A 25344-nucleotide genomic window follows, 5' to 3' on the forward strand; every position below is an offset into this window, starting at 1 on the left:
TACTATTTTCGTGAAGATATTTTTCTAACTTGTTTTTTATTATTCTTTGAAGTATTTTAAAACTAATACAAGGAAGTGATATAGGTCTATAATTCCCAGAATCAGTTTTGTCACCTTTTTTATATAGTGCAGTTATATTTGCTGAACTAAATTGATTTGGTAGTTGACTTTTTTCTATTAACTCCATAAAAATTAGTGTGAGAGGAAGAGCAAAAGCAGTAGCATAGTTTTTTTAAGATATATGGATGTAATTTGTCAACTCCATATGCTTTGTTTTGATCAAGATTTTTAACCCTTTCAAGAACATCATCATAATGAATATCTTCAGGAATTAAGTTAAAGGTGGTATCATTTATTCTTGTTTTAAAAAATGGAATGCAATTTTTACTTTCTTTTACAAAAATGTTTTGGAAGTTTATATTCAGTAGATCAGCGATTTTTTTAGGATCGTGAGTTATTTCACCACTTGGTTGCCTCAGAGCTTTTATAGAGTCTTTTACATATTGTTGAGAATTCATATATCTATATAATAATTTTGGGTTCTTTTTAGCTTTATCAACAATCATTAACTCATACTTTCGTCTTGCTATGGAAATTTCAATTGAAACTCTTTTTGACAATTGTTTATAATTACTACAAAGATTTGAGTTTTTCCATTTACTTGAACAATTTATGTATCTTAAATTCTGCTTTTTTCTAATGAGTGAGATTAGGTCTTTGTTTAGCCACATTTTCCTAGATGATGAATTTACAAACGAGGTATTTATAGGTACATATAAGTTAAATGCTTCTTCAGTATAATAAATTAACTCATTATACATTTCTTGAACACTTTTGGTATGAAAACACTGAAGCCAATCAACATTTGTAAGGAAATCTCCAATACTATTATAATCAGCTTTTCTATATACAAATTTATTTTTCTCTGTATTTACATTCTTTGTTTTACTTTTAAAAATAAAATCAAAACATAGTATCAAATGACCTCTGGTTATGTTTCCTAAAACAAATTTTCTATCGATGGCACTTATATTTGCTGACTGAGTGGTGAATATTAAATCTAAAATGTTTACGGTAGATTTATTTGTTGTTTGATATGTTGGTAAATTTACATGCTGATATAAGTAATTGTCATTTATTATTCGATAGAAATCATGCTCAATGCCTGATGGTCTTTTAATAGAGTTTATAGATCCATTGGACCAACTTATCTCAGGAAAATTAAAATCTCCAACTATAGTTAGATCTTTAAAATCTTTTAGGTCAACATATTCTCTTGCAGTTTTAAATACATTTTCAATATCCGTCATATCCATGAAATCACAAGGTCTATAAATACATCCAAAGAGATATTTATCATGGCCAAACTGGACAACAGCCCAGACATGCTCTATTTGACTCAATGTAAATGCATTGTCATTAAGTTCATATGAAATTATTTTGGAATCAATATAAATACATACACCTCCACCTCGACGACCATCACATCTGTCTTTTTTATATAAACAATAACCATCCAAATTGCAGAGAGAAGCAGGTTTGAACCATGTTTCAGTAATGCTAATAATTGTAGGATTGTTAAGTAGGTACCGTTGAATAAAAGAAGAGCTGACATTTTTCCCAGTTGCTGTGTTAATGTGTTTTGCCAGCTCGATTGATGCTTTTTTGTATTTCTTAAAGATAGGGTTTTTAAATATTATTAGTTCCAATCTGTAGCTTTAGCACCAATTTGTAAAGATCCATTGATAGTATGTAAACCACAGGCAATAGAATGAGTGTACTTAATTTATTGTTATGAAATTATTTGTTGAGGATTTCCAAAAACAGTTAATTTACATTTGGGTCGACCTGAAGCATTTTTTCATCATTTAAACCAGTAGTACAGGATTTGAACATATTTAGGGCTGGCAGCTTTTCCCATGAACTCTGAAGTATAATATCTTGAAAAACATAATATTCCTCTCTTCATTTCAATAGCGCACATGTATATCATTTGACCTTTCTTTAAAACTTTATTGTAAGACTCATCAAAAAGACATATATATGTATGTATATATATATATATATATATATATATATATATATATATATATATATATATATGTATATATATATGTATATATATTTATATATATATATATAAATATATATATATATTTGTATATAAATATATATATATATATATATATATATATATATATATATATATATATATATATATATATATATATATATATATATATATAAATATATATAAATATATATACATATATACATATATATAAATATATATTTATATATATGTATGTAGAGTTTTTTGAAATTTTTGAAGGATTATTTGGAAAAATACAACTTTGTGATGGAACTTTAAGTTTCATGCCCTTCGGCAATCATCAGCCATATTTTATTTTTATTTTAAATATGCCAGAATTATATATATGCCGAAGTTTTTAAATAATTACCAATGCGAAGAACTGAAGATTTAAAAATGATAAATTTATTTTATTTTCCCAAGAACATTTAAATAGTTGGAAAGAAATCAACCACCAAATATTATATTTATGTTTCAGGACGGAAAATGAAAAAGTAGTTGAATTTTATTCTCTTTTTGGACAGTTAAAAGTTGCAATTAGTAATAAATATTTTGTCAGTTTTGAAAAATCACAAATTAAATATTTAATTGAATTTTCGCTTTTCTTTTCAGAATTTCAATATGCAATTTTCATGGAACTAACAAGTCCATTTGATCAAGTTAACTGCTAAGCTAAGCAGCTCACTGTATGTATCAGAAGAACTGAAATTAAGAAGACTCTCTTTTCTTTTGATGAATTGAACAAATTTCATTTAAAATTACATACCAGGTAACGTCTTTTTTACGAGCTTAAAGTTATAATTTGTAATAGTTTCATTATGATTTCTATTCGCAATATAGTTAAAGTTGCACAATTTCTGAGAAGTTAGGGAGTTTCAACTTCTTAGAATAAACTTAGTGTTGAGTATTGCAAGGCTAATGAAGTTTTGATTTATCTATAAAAGAATCTTCCAAATCCTGATGTAACATGAAGAATCCCAAAGCAATAGCCATTATATACTTAATGTTAATAATCAAAATCGTGAACAATATGTTTATTAAAATTACAATTTTTTTACAATTTTTTTTTGTGATACAAATTTTAACGTACTTGGAATTCTTCAATTTGTTAAATTTTATATAATTGATGTCTTTTAAAAAAAAAATTATATTTTAATATATCAAATTCATTTTTTTTAATTTCATTTTTTTTTTGTTCCTTAATGTCGTAACTTCGCAATTACATAATAAAGATTTGTTGACAGCGAATAAACAAATAAAAACGCAAATTGGTTTCACAAAAATAAACTTGCAGAAGTTGTTTTGAAAGTTTATTATTAAGTTTTTTAGCTTCAGGCTACTAAGTTACTGCCTTAGTTACGGAACCTGATACAATGTTTTAAAACTTCCAAAAACTTTAATATAGTTAAGTGGCCAAATCATACTCTCAGTCCATTAACAGTAAATGACCCAGTTGGTGGTCTATGCGGTGCAAAAATCAAAATCCATAGAGAATATAGGAATTCAGCCAGATATAATTTTCTATGCAATCATGTAGTACCTTATTAGAATAGTTTAGGTATGTTTCAGAATAAAAATTAAACAACTTGAAAAATACCTTGATGAAAACTCTTAAGTTGCCTCCACAATTACAATAATTCATTGTTCCCAAGTATCATGGTGCGCACCTTCCCTAACTTACTTAAAATTAATGTAAGAAAATTATATTACATTCAATATGAAAATGCAATAGTTAAATTTTAACAGAAACACGATAAAAATAAGCTATAGCTGTATGCCGAATATGAAGTCTTTTTTAAACGCACACAATCAACAAATTATGAACAACAAAAAAATTCCACCTAAAACCAATTGCATTTGCCTTAATAAAAATACCTGCCCTTTATCAAACCAATGCTTAACAAAAAATATTATATACCAAGACAATATATGTACAAATACTTATACTAACACTCCGTTAAACAAATCCTACACCGGTATATTTTAAACACCTTTAAAATTTTTTTATGCAAACAATATAAAATAATTTAATTTTCTAAAATACAAAAGCGACACCGAATTATCAAAAGAGTTTTGGAAATTAAAAGATGCCAACTTAAACCCTGTTGATAAATGGAAAATAATTAGGCAATTTAATTACAGCCCAACCATGAAGTCCTGCAAACTATGCATAAACAAAAAATATGAAATTCTATTTTCCAAAAATAAAAATCTGCTAAACAAAAAAAGTGAAATGCTATCCAAGTGCAGGCATCGAAACAAATTTCTTCTCGCCCTATTCGACATGGGTGATTGATCAATTTTCTAATTAATTAAATATTGTTTGTTTTTTTGTTTTGATGTCAGAATTCATTCCATTACTTTGTTATGTTTTTTCTGTCAATTTCTGTATTTTGTATTTTTTAACAGTTTTTTCTATTAAGAAATAAAATATAACTGATGATTGCCGAAGGGCATGAAACTTTATGTTCCATCACAAAGTTGTATTTTTTCAAATAATCAAACTCTTTTTCATATTAATACTGATCATTTTTTTAATAATTCACTAATATTGATCACTCTCAAACAAACAAGAGACTTTGTATAATAACTTGATACAATAAAACAACATCAATATATATATGTATATATATATATATATATATATATATATATATATATATATATATATATATATATATATATATATATATATATATATATATATATATATATATATATATATATATATATATATATATATGGTTTATGTTTTGTAAGTGTGTACATTTTCGATATATGAAGTGTTTCTACGTTTGTGATGTGTTATAATGTTATGTGTTAATAGTATGTAAGTGTTTATTATGTTGTTTGCAAGGTTTCATATTGTTGTGGCTTGGCTCAGTTTACAGCAAAGTGTTGACCTTGCTAGCCAAGTAATTTACTTTTCTATAATATGACATGGCTTCCTTGAGAGCATGAATGATGTCCATGCCAGTAAAGTTGTGTACTGGCATGATAAAGCACATAAATTAAATTTGTTTGTAGTTAGTGTAATCATAAAATAAGTTGAAAAAATATTCTTGAAAGAATGTGTCTAAAAGAAATGTTAAAAAGATATATAGTTTATTGACCTTTTTTCTTTAGAATGTTAAATATAAAATGTGGTGTTCCACAAGGGTTAATTTTAGGGCACCACTCTTATTTTTAATTTATATTAATGATTTAAGCAAATCTTGTAAGTTACTAGACACTATATTGTTGCGGATGATACAAATTTGTTTCACGCTTGTCACGATATTAAAATGTTATTTAATTCAGTTAACAGATGGAACTCATAAAACGCAACAGAATGGCTTAATGCAAATAAATTATCAATTAATTTAGATAAAACAAAGTATTCTTTTTTTCATCGCTTTCATGAACACGATAAAATCCCTTTAAAACTTCCAAAACTTTATATTGGCAGTCAATTTATAAAAAGAGAATTAAAATTTATTAAAATTTTTAGGAGTACTCCTTGACGAAAACGGTAATCAATTGGTTCACAACCCTGAACGTGCTACATTGGTTAGAAATCATGTTACATTATCTCAGTATTACAATTATAAACTTTCAGTTAGACAATTTTTTTCTTCACTCTTTTATGGCAAAAACATATACGGATCAACAGCATATTGCTGTTTCAGCAATATGCTATTGATGCGTATGTTAAAATTGAAGGCCAGCGCCTTGGTTTCATCAGAAATAACCAAAACAAAATGCTAAGAAGCAAGGACCCAGATGTCTTACACGAACATGTAAAACAACCTTAGAAATGATCGTAATGTTAGACAAGGGCATGTTGTAGTTTTGCCATCAACTTATGTAGGCTTTAAAAGAAAACTTTGAAGATGCTATGGTCATAATTAAAAAGTATGGTAAACCAGATCTTTTTATTACTTTCACTTGCAACCCAAAATGGCGCGAGATAACTGAAAATTTATATCCAGGTCAGACAGCAAATGATAGACACTGGTTATTTGAGTATTTAAACTCAAATTAAATAACCTTCTCAATGACATTTTTAAGCACGTTGTATTAGGGAAAGTTGTAACACATGTTCATATTTGAGTTTCAAAGGCGCGGTTTGCCACATGTTCATATTTTACTTGCAAATGATGATAAGTTTGAAACAGCTCATGATATCAATAATTTATTATCTCCAGAAATTCCTCGATACCGCAATGTGAATTGAGACCTTTATAATATCGTTAAAACTTGCAAGATTCACAGTCCATGCGGCATACTGAATCTAAATTTTCCCTGCATGAAAGATGAGGTGTGCAACAAGAACTCTGCTTAAGAATTTAATACTAACACAGCAGCAGTTCATAATGGTTATCCACGCTATAGATGTTGTGACAATGGTTTGGTTATTAATATTAAATGTAACAATGTAGATAACCGCTGGGTGGTACATTCCATGTTTATCAAAGATATATCAAGCTCACATTAATGTTAAAGCTTAAATGTCTGTTAAGGCTGTTAAATATTTGTACAAATACATATACAAGGATCATGACTATGGCAATATTTTAATAAATAAATAAATTAATCATGATGAAGTAAACTCTTTTTTAGATTGTTGTTATGTAAGTGCACCTGAAGCATTGTGGCGAATTTTCGAGTATCCAATAAGTCATATGTCACACACTATTACATGCCTTAAAGTTCATCTACCTGAAAATCAATTAGTGTATTTTAGAGAAGGAGCAGAACAAATGGCTTTAGATCGTGCAGCTCAACGTGATACGCACCTAACGGCATGGTTTAAGTTAAATTCTGAAAATGAAAGAGCACATTGCTATTCGTATGTAGACATTCCTTATCACTTTATATTTGATGATAAACATTGTAAATGGAAGGTTAGACAAAGGGGTGGTAATAAGGTGATAGTAAGAATGTATAAAATTAATCCAACTGAAGAATTGTTTTTTCTTAGACTGTTACTTTTGCAAGCAAAAGGTGCAACATCGCGGGAGGATGTGCGTACTGTTAATGGTATTGTCCTTGAAACATTTCGTGAAGCATGTGTTTTGAAAGTTTTGTTGCAAGATGACACTGAATGGCAGAATACTCTTTCTGAGGCGGTTTTAACAGGTATGCCAAAGCAAATTAAACAGTTGTTTTCAATTATTTTGACCTTTTGTGAACCTGACAATCTTTTGCATCTCTGGAATACATACAAAGCTTTTATGATGGAAGAGCTCATTCACTTCTAATAGCTGAACAAGCTACTTTTCATCAAATTGAAAAGATTATAAATCAAAACGGTAAAATGCTGGCTGATTACAATCTGCCTGTTATTGATGAGTTTATGCGCCTAAATCTAGAAAATTTTGATGAAAATGTCCAACAATCAATTCACGAAGCCAACCAAATGAGACTGTTGCTTAATGTCAATTAATTAAATGTATGTAATGCTATCCTTGCTGCAATCCAACGAGCAACCAAGTGTAGAAAATCAACATTCTAGATTGTTTTTCATGGATGGACCTGCTGGTAGTAGAAAAACCTTTACTTATAATTATTTGATTGCTGAAACCATAAAGTAGGGGCTTTAAATCTGCTACAGCTGCATGGACTGGCATATCAGCAACTCTTCTTACAAATGGATCTACATTGCATGGCTTATTCAAAATTCCTGTTCCAATATTGGATAATAGCACATGTAATGTAACTCCTACTCTATACACGGGCATTTTTTAAGACAAGTTAGTTTGTTTTTGCTTGATGAAACATCCATGATACCTAAACATGCCTTAAATGCAATTGATAGGTTATTAAAAGATATTTGCAACAACAACTTTCCGTTCGGAGGAAAAATCATTTTTTTTTGTGGTGATTTCAGGCAAATTCTGCCTGTTGTGAAAAGAGGACAACCAGCTGAAATAGTAGAATCACGTATAAAATGTTCTTTGCATTGGCAATGGGTGCAGAAGTTTGCATTAACTGAAAATATGAGAGTGCAAGATGGGGAGTGCAAGATGGAAGGTGAATTTTCCCAGTGGCTACTAAACTGGGAATAGAACTATACCTGTCAAAGAGGAGGATCCTTTTAAAGGATGCATTGAGATACCAAATCAGTGCATTCTATACTAAGAGAAATGAATCGATTATTGAAAAGATTTTCGGAGATGCTGATCAAAATGATTATTCTAAACGTGTGATTTTAACACAAACGAATGTTGATTCATTATCAATCAATGAAGAAGTGCTTGAATGTCTGCCGGGTGAGGTCAAAATTTATTTAAGTGCTGATCAAATTGAGACTGATGACCTTAATGAAGAAATAACTCCTGTTGAGTTTTTGAACAGGTTAATTCTTTCAGGTATGCCACCTCATTGTTTAAAATTGAAACTTGGTTGTTTAATTATGCTACTTAGAAATTTAGATCTCAAAGCTGGGTTATGCAATGGTACTCGAATGAAAGTTTGTGCTCTTCAAAATAAGTATATTGATGCAGAGATTTTGACAGGTGTTTCTGGTGGTAAATGGGTTTTTGTTCCTCGAATTCAGTTTGCTCCATCAGATTCTAATAAACCTTTTGTTCTGAAATATCGTCAGTTTCCTGTCAGATTGGCTTATTCAATGACAATTAATAAAAGTCAAGGTCAAACATTTGATAGAGTTGGGGTATATCTCAAAAAACCGTGTTTCTCTCATGGTCAACTATATGTTGCATGTTCAAGAACTATAGTATTTAATAGTTTGTTTTTCAAAATTGATAACATCTCATTCAGGTTATGGTAGGTGAAAAGTGTTACACACAGAATGTTATATTTTCTAAGGTTCTTAATTTATAGTCTTTAGATTTTCATTTCGAAAATTTACTGTTTGTAGGTTGTGAGTACTTGTATGTATAACTTTATTTATTTTTTAATTTTTTTTTTCATAGTTTTTGATAAATATATCTGTCATTTAATATTGTTATAAAATGTGTTTACATGTGTTATATAAAACCATATTTGTTTATAGTTGTATATATTTTAAAATTATGTTGTTTCCATGTTTTCAAAGTTGTGTCACTTGGGATTATGTTGAGCAAGATTGATAACCTTACCAGCCAAGCGGTGTACTTATAGCAGAGGTGTGACTTGGCAGCATTTATTGCTTTAGGGCTAGGTTGTGTTGTCTAGCCTTTTTTTAATTGTTCTGGAAACACATAATGTCTGTTAATGTTTAGCGTAATGTGTATGAGAGAGTATGCAACCTTGATCTTTAAATCTAGGGCGTTTTAATGTCCTAAATTTGAGGTAATTGATTAACTAATATTGAATATTAAAGCAAATATACTTTTCTGTATTTATATGTTTAGTAAAAAGATAAATATCGTTAACTTTAAATTGGTTTTCGAATTTTGTCTTTTTTAATTTGGTTTGTTATTTTTGCTGGATTTTAGGATCAAGGGTGTTAATATTTTATTGTTATGTGTTATTGTTGTGATGTTTTGTGTTGATAGACTGCTTGGCTTACCTTCACGTTGGTGTCTATTGTTAAAAATGAATAATTGGTTGTTTCATTATTAACTTACTGCTTTTATTTATTTATTAAAAGCCAAGACAACATTTTGCTAAAAATGCAATTTATAACTTAATTTGATTTTTTTTTTTTTTTTAGTATTGTTAATTTTTTTTTTAGTATTGTTAATTTTTTTTTTTTAGTATTATTACATTTACGATAAATGTTTATATCAACTTAAATTATATTAACGAAAATTTTCGTAAATTAATTCAATCCAGAAAGATTAAATATTTATTTTAATATTAAAGTAATTAAAGAGGTTTAAGAAAGAATCGACTTCAATATTTGTTTGCTTTTCTGTTTAGATGACAGCAGTATTATTGGAGAAAGTAAGTCAAAAAGCATTTTTACTTTTTAAAATGGGAAAAAAATACTTTTTAATATATCTGTTTTTTTTTAAGTAGGTTTAAAATTTCAGGTTTTTAAAATCCTATATATTATGACTTAAATATTTTTTAATTACTTAAAAAATATATCTTTGTTAAACTATACCAGGTTGTAGAAAATAGTTATAGTTTAATGACAAAGTTGAATACTGTTAGAGTAGATTAAATAGATCAAAGATTTATTTAATCTACTTAATAACTTACTACCAAAGTGAAAATTTACTATCAATTGTTTGTTTGTTTTTCTGTTTAGTTGAAAATAATGAAAGAGAGAGGTAGTAAGTTTAAAAGGATTTTTATTTTTAAGTAACTAAAATGTTTTTTAAAATATTGTTGTTGACTTTATAGAAAAAAGTAGGTTTTTATAATTTTATACAATAAGCCCAAGAACTTAGGTCCTACACTTAGGTGTGTGTGTAGGTGACACGTTTATTTATTGTTATTTTTTGATGAAATATTTATATTACTTTAATTTATATGATTATTGATATTAATATTGTTAGGTTTATTAAATCATTGTTACTTTTTTTTTGCAGAAATTGTTTTAGTTACATGGTAGGTTGTTACGTTTTGTCAGTACATAACTGTTTGTAACTTTCCTGTCTATGCATTATTTTGTTGTTTTAAAATTGATATTGATTTATTATCATATAATTTTCTTATTATTCTTATAATTTATCATCATTATTATTATCATTATTACTTGTATTATTAATGCTATTTCATGGTATATACTTAAGATTAGTTTTAACTATTTGTAAATGACTCAGTGTATGATCTTTTTATTGAAAAATATATTGATATATTATGCTAATGCAAATATTATGCTATTGTTCCCAATATTAAATATTAAATAATATGCAAATATTATGCTAATGTTCCCAATATTATTCCCAATATTAATTCACTTTGCTATGACATCGCAAATGGAGGAAACATTTTTTTAACGGCTAAAGTAAAAATCAGATAAAAGAGCAAAAGAAAAATAAATAAAAATTGTTCAGAATAGATGATTTGAAAAATAAAAAAAATAAAGTTAAAACAATTAAAATATTAAAGAATAAAAATCGAAGAAAAATATCAAATAAACAGTAGAACAAAACGCTAAGTTAAAAGAATAAAAATGTTCGCGACAAATTCGAAAATAACATCTTAAGAAAACAAAAATAACATTTTTTAAGTTTTATTCATTTATGTTATTTGGATTGCTTATATTATCCTGTAGTTTTGTGTATTGTTTACAATGCCGTGTGATTGTGTACTTTTTACACATAATCATACAGTATTTTTGTTTATACTGTTGTGTAATTTTATAATTATTATTTCTCATGTCAGTTAATTCATTTTTTCCCCTTTTTGTTATATTTGTCTTGCTTTTTTAAATATTATTGTTCTTCTTTTAATTTTGCTTTGATCTCTTTTGGTCGCTATCTGTATTACTAATTTTTGCTTTATTTGTTTATTTTATTAAGGTATCACTCCAATGACTAGATTTTAACTGTGCAAGTGGCGCCGATCCTAGTTATGTAAAATTATAAATAAGTTTGTAACTTTTTCATTTTTATGGGTAAATAAATGAATTTAAAAAAAAATGTGCAAACGGATTTCTTTTGCTGTAATAACTTAAATCTTAACTACTTCCTTTACGGAAGTAATTATATTGAAACTACTTTTTATTAAACTTTAACAAAAAGTAGTCGGGGCTCTTCAATCTATGGGACTCATCTTTTAGCGTTACACCATCTATTTATAATTATAAATAGATGGTGCTCAAATATGCGTGATGTCTTAAGTTACTATCAGCATATACTTCTGGCTATTTATTTTCGTTGTTGTTTTCAATCCAGACATTTTTACAGATGACGAATATCTGCCAGCATCAGTGATCGATTGTCCAGCACCCACTCCTACTGTTGAACATCCAGAAATCATTGCAGATATTGCGGAAACTATTATATCTAAACCCGATGAAAATCTGCAGGAAATGGCTGAGCGAATTGGATAAGCGAGACTCTTCTGAATTAGCAGGACCCTCTGTTGCTGTAGCAGGACCATCTGTTGCCGTAACAGCAATCCCGAGTATCGTAACACCGGAAAGATCCTTCTAAAGACTCCAGCCAGAAAAAAACAATTTAAAATTAGGCAACAAAAAAAGAGTTTTGACAGACACTCCTGTTCAAAATGAGGTTTACTTGGCAAAGAATAAACAAAACAAACAAAAAAAAAAAATTTCTATGGTTCAGAAAGATCCAAAAAAGACCACAAGAAAACATAAAGCAAAACATGCAGCTTCAAGACTTCAGTTTAAAGAAGCCGATGATGAGTTTGAGGAAGAATTGAGACTTCGAAAGATAAAAACATATAAGAAAAAAAAATGCAAAAAAATACAAGTGCAGCAGTTGAAGACGATGAACCAGTTGAACTTTCCGATGATTCTGATAATATTCATCGCCTACCACCGCTTGAAAGTGATGACAGTGAAAATGATCTTGAAACGATATCCTCTTGAATTATCAGACCTGAACTTTGACTTTGATGCACTGAATGTGAAGGGTTTTGTTCTTGTTAAATTTGATAAAAAAAAAGAAAAAGCTATTTATTATGTTGGACAAATCTGTGAAGAAGAAAATGTGCGAATGCTAAAATATTTGAAAAAAGAAAATTTAAAATCGTATAAATTCGTCTCTGTCAGTAGCGATTGTACCAGTTTACCAGAGGTGATATTCGCTGCAAGCCTTCATCCAATGCAGCATGGTGGCACAACTCCTGTCGGTCGACATTTGATTTTCGATTTTCAGTTTTTGCAAACATTTCTTAAAATTTCGACCCAAAAAACTTGTTCACTAAACTTTAAATGTGAATCTCTTGGCAGAAAATTAAAGTACTGTGTTTTTAATAATGCTTTATTGCCAACTTTTTATTGATTTTGTAAAACTGTATATAAGATCAAAAGCGCCCGATAGTGCAGATCAAGGTGCCCCATACATGAATCACCATTATAGGTGATGTTATAATTAATCCATTGTAGGTGATGTTATAAAGTTAAGTTCTAGCTTACTAAATATTAATTGGACCAAAATTAGCTTGTTGATTTGAATAAAGAAATTAATATTCTTTTAAGAATATTGAAAATAGTATTGTTGTCTGCAAGGGTTTCTAAGTAATCAAGCATAAACCATAAAAACGTTAAAAATGCCCCTATCTCCCCTATAGTCTGATAACTAAACAATAACTTATAGGCACCATGTTTATCACAAGTTATAATAAATCTTATCACAAATCTAAACAAAAAACGTCAGTATGCATGAGCAGCGCAAATATTTTAAAGTTACCCCAAGGTTAAGGTAGCTTCAACTAAACATAACTTTTCTTGCTTAAATCAGGCTGAGCATTTTCTGAAGATGTTTTAAAAATAAATTAATTTGAGAGTTGAACTTACAAAAAATAAATCCTAAACTTTGTATTAGGCTTCTAAGCAAGTTTTGTGAATACAAAAATTAGTAATTTTTGAACTTACCGCAAACTTGCGCTAAAATTACGCTTTAAAATGTTTTGTGAAAATAGACAAGTATTTAAAGAATAAAATAGCGTACCGTTAACAACGATACCGTTAACAAAAGAATACCGTTAAACGGCAATATTTAAAAACTCAAATTTCAAATATAAAACACTTTTCGTATAAATGTTATTAGGGGTGTCCCGGATAAAACTTTTTCATTAGCCAACAGGATATTTAGGACCCGGATATTTAAAAATGATCCGACCAGATATCCGGATAACGTAATTTAAATCATAAAATATATATTTTATAATGACAAAATATTATCGTGATAAACCTTCAAAATAGCAAACTTTGTTTCACAACTTTTCTAAATTAATGATAACTGTGATTTCAGAGCAATATGCATTGCATGTGGAAATCAGATAAACAGGGGTGTAATAAATCTGGTCAGAAGTCATTTTGCACAACTCCGCCGCATAATCACGCAAAAATTTTAATTTGTATAAAGAGGAAAAAAAATGAATACTGAATCTTCTTCAGTTGCACAATCGTAAAACGCATTAAAATACGATCAAGTCTCCTTTTCAAAAGCTGTTCATGGAGATGATGTTTTCTTTAATCACTCGATTATAGAAAAAAATAATGACTAAAGTTTTAAATTATTGGAAACATGAAGAGAAGTTTGCACTGCTAAAAGAGTTAGCACTTAATTTACTAGCACCACCTGCATCCTCTGTACTTTTGGAAGATTGTTTTCATTCTTTATGAGAAAAAGCAATCAAGGCTAAATATGTTAGTTTCTTAACATTGAGGTAAAAAAAAATATAAATGAGTGATAAACTGATGTATTTATTGCGCATATATAATTTTAGTAGTATTTTCAGAACAATAGGGGAGTGACCTAAAACAGGCCCCTTTTTAAAAAAAGATAGAATCAACTAGCTGTAACCAACCAAAACAACATAAAAATTTTCCGGATATTTAACCTATCTTCAACTTAACATCAGAAAATTAAATGTGTAACTATGCCTTATGTTAAGAAACAACCGTTAAACAAAGAAATGCTAGGAGCCCATTTTTTGTAGAAGTAGCCTTTAATCGGCCCCTTAATTTAATTTCTGAATAAAACCTGATTATTAACCAAAAATTGACTATAACTGATTTGTTGTTGATACATAATCTTCTGTTTATTATCTCAATATTCCAAAATTGACACTCTGAATAGAGAAAAATTGACAATAATTTTAACTATAGTCAAACTAAAAAAAACTTAGCTCAATAAAATTTTAAAAGTTGTACTCTTAAATATTAATTTTGCCAAAAATTAACAATAAAAAAACTATTTTTCGGATGGTTCACTTAAATTTTTATGGTCAGCCGAACAATATTCTAAGGCCAAATTTGTAATAACCTATGTCCAAGCAAGAGATTTGATAGGGGTTTATCTCACCTTTGGGGCTCGTTGTGGCCCACTTTGCCTTAATAATAACAATATTATAAAGAAACATGAAATATCCGGTACATAAAAAACCGGATAAAGTTATTATCCGGCCGAAAAACGGACGGACAGTATAAAATTCACCCGGGACACCCCTAAATATTATATAAACAACCTAATAATTCTAATATTACATTAAGGAATCACACAATACGGATCGAAATAAGGATCAAGCTCAAAAGAACTTGAATACATATACATTATCAATTAAGAAAATAACTTTTTTAAATTTATTTTTAAATAAATGAAAATTCCAACTTCGAGAAAAATCAAAATTTTTTAAAACTATTAGGTTCCGAGAGAAGCTCCGTGATATGTTATAAGAGATCTTCCAAAATTTATATGCAAAAATATGTTTATGAACAAGATCGTAATTTCTTAGGTCAAATTTTTTTTTGGTTTCATTGCATATAAATTTGGAAAGGATATAGGCATAAAATTTATTTTACAGTGTACATAAAGCAAAAGATATTAAAAATATTTAGTTGATATATGTTAAGAACATTCATTTCCAATAAAAGAGGTCTGGACCCCTTTTATTGGAAATGAATAACGGTCTTTAAAGTTTATTAATGGTGCTAGATGCTTCTGTCGATCTAATTTTTTTTTTAGTACTACCTGATGTAATATCTGCATAGTTTACATTGCCTTGAATAAGCGAGTAAAAAAAGTTGAATTAATGCATGTCTATTGAGAAAATTTCTTACTTGTTACAATACTTCAATATTTTTTAAAACTTTGTGGCATAAAGTATCGATATGACTTTTACTTTTTTTCACCAATGAAAACACCAAGGAAATGTATAACTTTTGATTGCTTTATTATTACTACATTATACTGCCCAATTTTTGAATCACCAATACATTTGGCTAGGATACTTCTAACGAAATAAATATTATTAAACGCTGTAAAAATAACGACTTTTTTCCACATTTTGTTTGTGTCATCATCACCATTTATTTTTGTAAAGCAGCAACTTCTTATGGTCTTGATTTATATTTTTTCAAAACTCATTTGAACCAAAAGAACTATAAGGATATCAAGTTTGAAAATAAAAGAATATTTTATTTCCAGACTTGATATGAAGAAATGTATTTTCAAATGCGGTATATCCATTTTTAAGATAATTGACTTTTGTCGCTACACAATGATGACTCATATGTTTGGAAAAACTATTGTTGCCTAATTTATATATGCATAAATAATATATTAGATAATGTTGAAAGTCAAAATATAGGTAAATAAAAAACATAAATAGTTTACAATGCCCAAGAAAACAACGGTTCCTATTAAGAACAGACATTTCTTTGATTGGGAAAATAATTGCCTAACGTGCATTGGATCTCTCGATTTGCAAAAAACCATAATTCTCTATGTCCGTGCTGAAAAAATAGAAAATAATTCCTCTATTGGTTCTAAATCTGCGTTCGGTTTATTGCACATTGGTGGTATCTTTATCAACATCAGCTTTTTTTAAATATTATTGAGGATGAGAAAATTAAACCTAGTGACTAAAAACATAATCACTGATAGTCGACTTCAATCTTTTGCAAATGCAAAAAAAACTTACAAAGACATCAATAACCGAAAGATTTGGAGTATTGCTTCAAGTCACTGTTATGCTTAACGTAAGCTAATTCACTGAATTGAATACATCTTTAGAGATTGATAATAACAAATTCGCTAGGGTGAGGTATCGAACCATGGAAGAGCTTAAACTTGAGAGTTCGAAAATTAATAATAATTATATATCAAGTCTTTCCTTTAAAGGACAACATGACAGAATATTTTCAACAGGGAAGGTTGATAAATACTATCAAAGAGCATTTGAAGTAGTCATGCATCAATTTCTAAAAAAATGTCTACCCTTTGCTGAAGCCTTTGCCCAAAGGTCTAAAACCACGTTTTTGTTTTGTGGTGATAAAACTGTAATAAAACTGTGGTAAAACTGTTGTAAATAATGGAGTTTACAATTGTCTCTCGAACCGAAAATTAGTAAAAAGCAGTAGAATGGGCAGTATGTCAACTACATTTTAACGATTTTTTTCTCCACTATCTATTCAAGAACTTCAATGGTTCCACTTCATAAGAACTCGACACTGGTTCTAAGCCTGAACTCAAACCACTGCGCCAATGCCGCACATAATGATGTTATTTAACAAATTGATGTTTATTATCACAAAACAAATATTTTGACAAAGTATAATTGCTTGTATACGGAGACCAAGCAGTGATAAATGGTAGTGAGCTGTATGAATAATTGCCGATAAAATGTTGTATCTGTGAAATTTTTTTTCATTGTTAGTGATTTTACGATACCTTTTATTTTAACTTTTTTAATTTAAAGTTAAAATAAAGAGTAAAAACAAATTGTGTACTTGTAAAGTAGGTGTCAAATTTTCAAAACTTGCATTAGATAAAAAATCTTTTAAATAAAATACTACTCTCCCAGTAATTTTATCAATGTACGTATAAAAGTTAGTTGACTGTACATACATTCTGAAAGCTTAATCTCTGGAACTTTAAGTTTTTGAATAATGAATTTTTAATGAAAAACTTAACCTATTGAACACTTTGATTTTTTTTGAGAAATGTTGTGGTTAGGGATCAATATATATAGATAATATATAACTGATTGATATACTAATGATATATGATGATATATACCTGATTTCTCGATTGTTATTATTTAGGAATTTTATACAATTTTAATTTTCAAATTATAAAAATTTTAAATTTTTCAAAATTTATTTTCTTACCTTAAACTTGCATCCAACATTTAAATATTGACATGGAATAATTGTATTAGGGCAACTATCAGTAATATGGGAAGACATCTATGAAAAGTTTCAAAGATAGAGTTTTTACCCAAGTAAATTAAAGTTCAAGTAAACACATGACGTGTTAAAGACGTGTTAAAGATGTCTAGAAGTAAAATAGACGTTGTTTAGACGTTTTTAACAAGTCAAGTGTTTACTTCGGTTAAAAAAAGGACACTTTGAATATAAAACAGCTATTTCAATTTTAAATCAAACCTCTTTACGCATAATTTTCATGCCACATTGATTTACACAACAAAGAGGTAAACATTCGCAATTTTCTTCATGAATCTAAATGTAAATTTACGAGAAAATATAATTTTTACTTTGATTTTATTAAACTTGATATTTCTTTTAGCACATTCATCAATAAAAATTATCTTCATCATTACCATCATCATAGTCATCATTATCATAAGGGCCGTCCCGAAGAGACGCGTCGGAATAATTCTCACCCCCCTTCCTTTCCCAACGAAAATTTTATTTAAAAATTAGTAGGAAATTTGGACATTGGAGTCGGAAAATAATAGCCATCAAAGATCTTTTTTTTTTGTTAATATCTTAGTTAGCAAATCTTTTTTATAAGCCTTAAATGGCAAAGAACAGACACGTCAACCCCCAACCCCACCCCTTATCAAAACTCTTTGGGAAGGCCCTATTCTATTCTCAGTCACGATTACCATCCCTAATTACCATCATATTCTTGAAGTTTTATTACTAATAGCATATATTATTTTATTAGGGGTGTTCTGAAACAAAATATTTGAGAATCGTAAAAACGAAATAAATATAAAACATATTTTACATTTAAAATCACATTTAAACCTTATCTTTTAAAATATGTATTTATGTTTATTGTATATTTTTTATTATTATTATTTGTTGTTAATATTGGTGGTGTTTTTTCTATTGTCAAATATATTTGTAATTACTTATATAACGCCCTCTCAATAAAAACTGAAAACCGAATTTCTTTTATTAAAATAATAAAGCCATTTACTATTTTTATTTAGTACTCAAAAACAACTTTTTTCCTACTTCTACCGCCTAACGTTTTTTAAGCATATTAACCAACTTTAAATCTAATATGTCTAAACACCTTGTTATTATTATTATTTTTTTAATACATACCGCAATATTTTTCGAATTTGCAAGTAATTGCTTTTTGCATGCAATTCTTTAGTGCGATATTCGATATTCATTAAACATGCATTTGGTAAAATAAATTGAATTATGCGCAGAACATCGTGCATAGCTATAGTAACAGACGTCACTTGAAAAATAATATACTAGTATGGTCACCATATTTGAAAAAATATTTAGAAATACTCAAAAAGATTTAGCACCGCTGCACACGTTTATGGACATTAATACAGTTCGAGATTAAAATTATTTCATTTAACAACTCTCGAAATAAGACGCGTTAGAATCGATTTAACTGTAATCTTTACATTTTTCAAAGGAACAAATATTAATAAAAATTAAAAATTGCTAAGTTTCAAAAAAGCACTAGAGGTCATGCATCAATATCCCAAAAAACTTGTAAAAGTTGTCGTCAATGGCATAACTGTCTACTAAACCGCATTTGAAACGTTTGAAATTTTTTACAAAACGTTTGAAATCTCTCACAAAAAAGAATAATTTAATAGCAAACGTCATCAAAAGATAAATTTTAAATGCATGATAGTTTGTAAATAGTTCAGTGCTAATAAAGTGGGATTTAGTATTCTAACTCAATTGTTTGCTTAGTAACTTATGCAACAAATTAATAATAATAATAAAAATAACAACTACAGGTACCATGCGAAAAGCATAGAAAACTTAAATCTTACCACCATATTTAACATTAAATATAACTTTATTTTTTTATTTGATATAGAATGTTTGAAAACTTTTAAAAATATATTTATCAAAAGAATTCTTTAGAATAAGAATAAATTCAGATAGGCCTTTTTTTTTTTTTTAATTTATAGTTTTTTTAAAAGGACTTATTTTTATGAATCAATATAGAAATATGTTCAGTTTTTTTTATTTAGTAAACTTTCTTGATGCAAATAAGTAATAATTTCGAATTTTTCTTGTAAGTATGCCTTTTTTGGAAATGTTATTAAAGGCAGGCGCAGATTTTAGAATCATCATCAGAAGCATTTAGCACGTTAAAAAAATTTTAAGTGACGTTTTACCCTTGCAGAGCGTAGGAAAAATGAATGCACTAAATATATATCAACTTATAGTTCTTTGTTTTATGTTTTTATGTAAAATCGATTCTTCCCCAGTTTCCTTTCATAACTTGTATTTGACAAAAGTTAAAAATAAGTGCATTTTATGCAATGTTACTATCGTTAAGCAGCCATATTTTCAAACTAATTCAAACAAACTTTCCATTGCTTTTTTCGGACCATTTTTATGGAACAAAATAGTTTTGAAAATTTTTCTCAAGTTTTATTGAAAAATGTATTGATGATTTGTTAATATTCTTTTATATATATATTTTGGAGATTCTATTTTACATATATATATATATATATATATATATATATATATATATATATATATATATACCAAAACATTTATGCAATTTTTTGAATATATAGTATATATAACAGATTTATATATATATATATATATATATATATATATATATATATATATATATATATATATATATATATATATATATATATATATATATATATATATATATATATATATATATATATATATATATATATATATATATATATATATATATATATATATATATATATATATATATATATATATATATATATATATATATATATACCAAGACTTTTATGCAATTTTTTTGAATATATAGTATATATAACAGATTTATATATTTTCAAACGGACTTCCTGTAAAAAAAAATTTGTATTTATCTTGATTTATCTTTTACCAATATAAAAAGAATTTATTATCTTTATGTTAACCGTTCTTACTGACCTAACGGTCTTCTATGAAGCCCCGTTTCCTTTAATTTTTTATCGATCTATTTTTGCAAATTTTTTATTTACTTATTCTGAAAACGTTATATTTTTTACTAAAATGTTGCTTAAAAATGTAATAAAGCACCACAAAAAAAAAAAAGAAAAAATGACCCATTTAATTTAAAACTATTATTATTTTTTTTTAGTTGTTTTAGTTTAAGTTTTAAATTTTTATTTTCTATCAAATTGCATAAAAATTTTTAACATACTATTTGAGTAAGATATAGCTGTACAAAAATATTAAAAGAATTATAAAGAGGCCAGCATTCTTATTGGATAATAAAAATGAATTTCTTAAAGAAAAAAAATACTGAAAATTGTGATTAAAAACAAAAAAGTTTACTAACTTTTAAATAGCAAACGCTTATCAAAAAGTATTATTTACAATCCTAATAAATAATATATTGGCTTAACCGAGCGCGAATTGAAAAAACATTATTCCTTCCTGATGAACTAACTGACGAAGAAGCAATTTGTTAAAAAAAAAAAAAAATAAGTAAAGTGATTTTATTTATTGCTCTGTTTTTTAAGAAGATTGAGTTTTCAATCTTCTTAAAAATGTTTGTAAAATACACAGCCATAATTTATATATATATATATATATTTATATACATATATATATATATATATATATATATATATATATATATATATATATATATATATATATATATATATATATATATATATATATATATATATATATATATATGATGTATTTATAGATATAGTAGATATTGATATAGATTTAGATATATATCTTTTTATTATTGCTGAATCTAATAATAGTGCTGTAAGTAAGGCCCCTTCGTGTGCGTGTTTGATATGGAACTCTTTGCAGCCATTTCAGGGTAAAGGCGCGAAAAGGTTGTAGGTTGTAGCACATTTATTTAAAAGCAAAAGTAATCAAAAGTGATCAGAAGGCTATTATCTATTTGTCTGTAAATTACATAGCGGTAACATTTTCTTAACTAGATATATAGCTTTTGTTTCCGTTTTATAAAGTTATTTAATTCTTATATAGTTTTCAAACTTTCGAGTGGTTACCTTGCAGAGTTTCTGAAAAAAGTGCCACGGTTCGTATTATACCGTTGGCGCCTTTTTTTTTTAATCAATATATTTTTCTAAAATACAAAATAAAGCACTTTTGAAGTTTTTGGATATTATATACATTTATTACGGAAGAAAATATAATTAGAACTATTTCAAAACAAAAATTAAAAAAATCTCCTGACTCTTTCGGTATCTCAGCAAAACATCTGAAACGAACAAATTGGCATACTTTAACAAAATAGCGTACAAAAAATCTTTAGATGGCCCGAGCAACTATCGCAGTATTAGCATTATACCAGTTTTTACAAAGGTTCTAGAATACCTAATGCTTATTATATGTCCGGATATTAGAGATACTCATCCCCTACAAATTGGATTCAATGCTAACTGTTCAACACTACATCCTAAATTTCTTATTAGCGAAAGAATTAAACATTACAACAGCAACAATTCCCCTGTGTACCCATGCTCTTTAGATGCAGTAAAAGCTTTTGATAGCTGCCACTAGGATATAATATTTGATAAATTATATTTCGATAACAAATTACGACTCTGTATAGCTAACACTATATCTGCGTTATATAACAATAGTAGTGAAACTCATATCAAGGTTGTAAATCAAACTCTTTTCTTCTAAAGCTAGGAGTGAGACAAGGATCGATTCTTTTATCTCACCTCTATAACAATTACACTGAAAGTCTTCTTGAAAGTATTAAAAACTGAGGTATTGTTGGCATATCTATATACGGAAACATTACGAGTTTGGTAGCATATGCAGATGATATCATACTTTTAAGCTCTACTCTCTCTGGTCTCAAAAAGCTGATAAAAACATGCAATACTTACCGTAATTTAAATTTTATTAAAATAAATGCCAAAAAACTGAGTTCTTTATATCAGGTAAAAATACAAACCAATACGATAGCGATTTCTAGTAATTAAATAAATCTTCATAATAAACTTAGTCATCTGGGATTTACATGTGAAACTGAACTTTTAATTTTTGCTTCTTTCAGTTATACAAATTTTGATAAAAAATCTTTAACTTTTGAGCTGTTGTTTAAACTCATATTTAATCTGGAATCCGGTTTGCCCACCCAAGTTCTATTTCCTGTAAATATAAGTTATTGGCAGTCCCTACCTTAACTTATGGAATGAAGCTATGTGAAAATAATTCTGCTTTGATGAAAAAGCTTGATGTAATGCGAAGGAGTGCGCTAAAATCGCGTTTAAATGTTTCGAAACTCAGTAAGAGTTATACCAATTCGCAATTTAAAATCCAGAAAATTTCAAAAAGTATTCATCAGAATAAATTAATCTCGTTGCTTCGTCTTCTTAATAATAAAACAACTGCACGCATTATCTTTTCACTACTGAAACACCCTTTATTTCAACATTCGTTTGTTGGCAATATCCAGGACCTATGATGTTTTCAGATGTTAAATTTTCAAAATTTAATTCAAAAAAAAAAAGAAGGTAAAAATACCACTTTCTAAAAGTGAATTCTCTCCAAAGTTTAACAAATTTTAAAGTATGCAATAGATTGCTGGAATGCAAATAAATAAAGAGGAATTTTTAAACAAATTCAGGAAGAAAAAGTTCTTAAGTGAAAATCACGAGAAATAACTTTCTTCTTTTTCTTTTTACCTTGTAAATTACATTAGGAGTTAAATAAATGAAATAACAATAAAGAAATAAAACACTATAACAAACGAAACTCAGAGAATTTTTAAAAAAGCCTAATATTTATAAAACCATCAAAACATCGGCAAAAACTTGTTGTGCATTTGCTATGATAGAAATGCTTAGGTATTAAGTCCTAACAAGCTGCGGATGGTCTGAAAAAAATTATGGTCTAAAATTTAATAAACAAAAAATTTATTAAATTTTTAAATAAAAAAAAGCAGTAGCTAGAAAAAAAATTTTTTTTAACTATTGATATTGTTTTTTGCTGTATGTAAGTTTTTGATATATATATATATATATACATATATATATATATAACACTTTTTAAGTGAGTTCTCTAAGAAGAGCTTTATTGCATTAGGCGTTTCTTATAAACGTGTATAATAAGAGAAAACTTTTAAATTTTATCTTACTTAGTATATATATGTATATATATATATATATATATATATATATATATATATATATATATATATATATATATATATATAATAATCTATATAAAATATATAATAATCTATATAAAATATATAATAATCTATATAAAATGTCTGCTGAAAGTCATAATAAACTGATGAACGAAAATGTTACAAAAACCTATAAAAAAGCACCGGATAATTTAGAAAAATCAGTCAACCTAGATGCCAACCAAATAGCTTTAAAACTAAATTTAAATAACCGAATTGAATACCTAGCAAAATCATCAGCATTTATCACCTTAAAAGACCATAAAGAAAACTTTCAATCAAAACCTGCTTGCCGTCTCATTAACCCGGCAAAAAGCGAAATCGGAATAATAAGCAAAAAAATCTTTAACATTACTAACACATACTTAAGAAACAGCCTAAAAATAAACCAATGGAAAAATACCACCGACGTTATTAATTGGTTCAACGGCATAGAAGACAAAAATAGTTGTTTCTTCATCCAATTCGACATAAATGAATTTTATCCATCTATAACTACAGAAATATTTAATAAAGCCGTTTCCTTTGCAAAACAACACACCACAATAACAGACGAATAACTTAGAATTATAACACATAGTCGAAAATCCCTCCTCAACTACAACAATAACACATGGATAAAAAAATTGAACTATGAATGTTTTGATGTAACAATTGGCAGCTACGATGGCGCTGAAATTTGCGAACTTGTAGGGATCTACATTCTCAACGAATTATCTAATATAATTATAAAAACCGACATAGGGCTTTACCGTGATGATGGCTTGTTGATAATACGCAAGTCTAACGGCCAAGAAATGGAGCGAACCCGAAAAAATATAATCCAAAAGTTTAAAGACGTTGGATTTCAAATAGACATAAGAACAAATCTTAAATCAGTTAACTTCCTTGATGTAACTTTCAATTTAGCCCAAAACATCCATAAGCCTTTCAAAAAACCCAACCATAATCTTCAATATATCCACATATCTTCTAATCACCTACCACAAATTATTAAACACTTACCTACTTCAATATCAAACAGACTATCACAAAATTCCTCCAGCGAAGTTATATTTAATCAATCTAAAAACGAATATGAACAAGCACTAAAAAATATCGGATACAAAAACTACTCCCTCAAATATCAGATCAAACAAAAAATATCCCAGAAAAATCGTAAACGCAATATCATATGGTTCAACCCCCCATTTAATAAAAACGTCTCCACAAATGTTGCAAAAATGTTCTTGTATTTACTAGAAAAAAACTTCCCTAAGACACACAAACTTCACAAAATCTTAAACA

The 25344-nt window shown here is 27.6% G+C and overlaps 1 protein-coding gene across 2 annotated transcripts in view; it reads right to left on the reverse strand.

The window, feature by feature from the left end:
• The window catches only part of LOC136084390 (TNF receptor-associated factor 5-like), a 124662-nt gene that overhangs the window by 28573 nt on the left and 70745 nt on the right, over window positions 1–25344 (reverse strand). The window contains exons 6-7 of one of the 2 annotated variants that reach the window (XM_065804394.1): window positions 18060–18134; window positions 17784–17861 (exon numbers count right to left, since the gene is read on the reverse strand). In XM_065804394.1, the coding sequence (XP_065660466.1) occupies window positions 17784–17861; window positions 18060–18134 (153 nt within the window). The remainder of the gene's footprint in view (window positions 1–17783; window positions 17862–18059; window positions 18135–25344) is intronic. The other variant, XM_065804395.1, reaches the window with a different exon arrangement.

Source organism: Hydra vulgaris, chromosome 08 (assembly GCF_038396675.1).
Source record: "Hydra vulgaris chromosome 08, alternate assembly HydraT2T_AEP".
NCBI classification, from domain to species: domain Eukaryota; kingdom Metazoa; phylum Cnidaria; class Hydrozoa; order Anthoathecata; family Hydridae; genus Hydra; species Hydra vulgaris.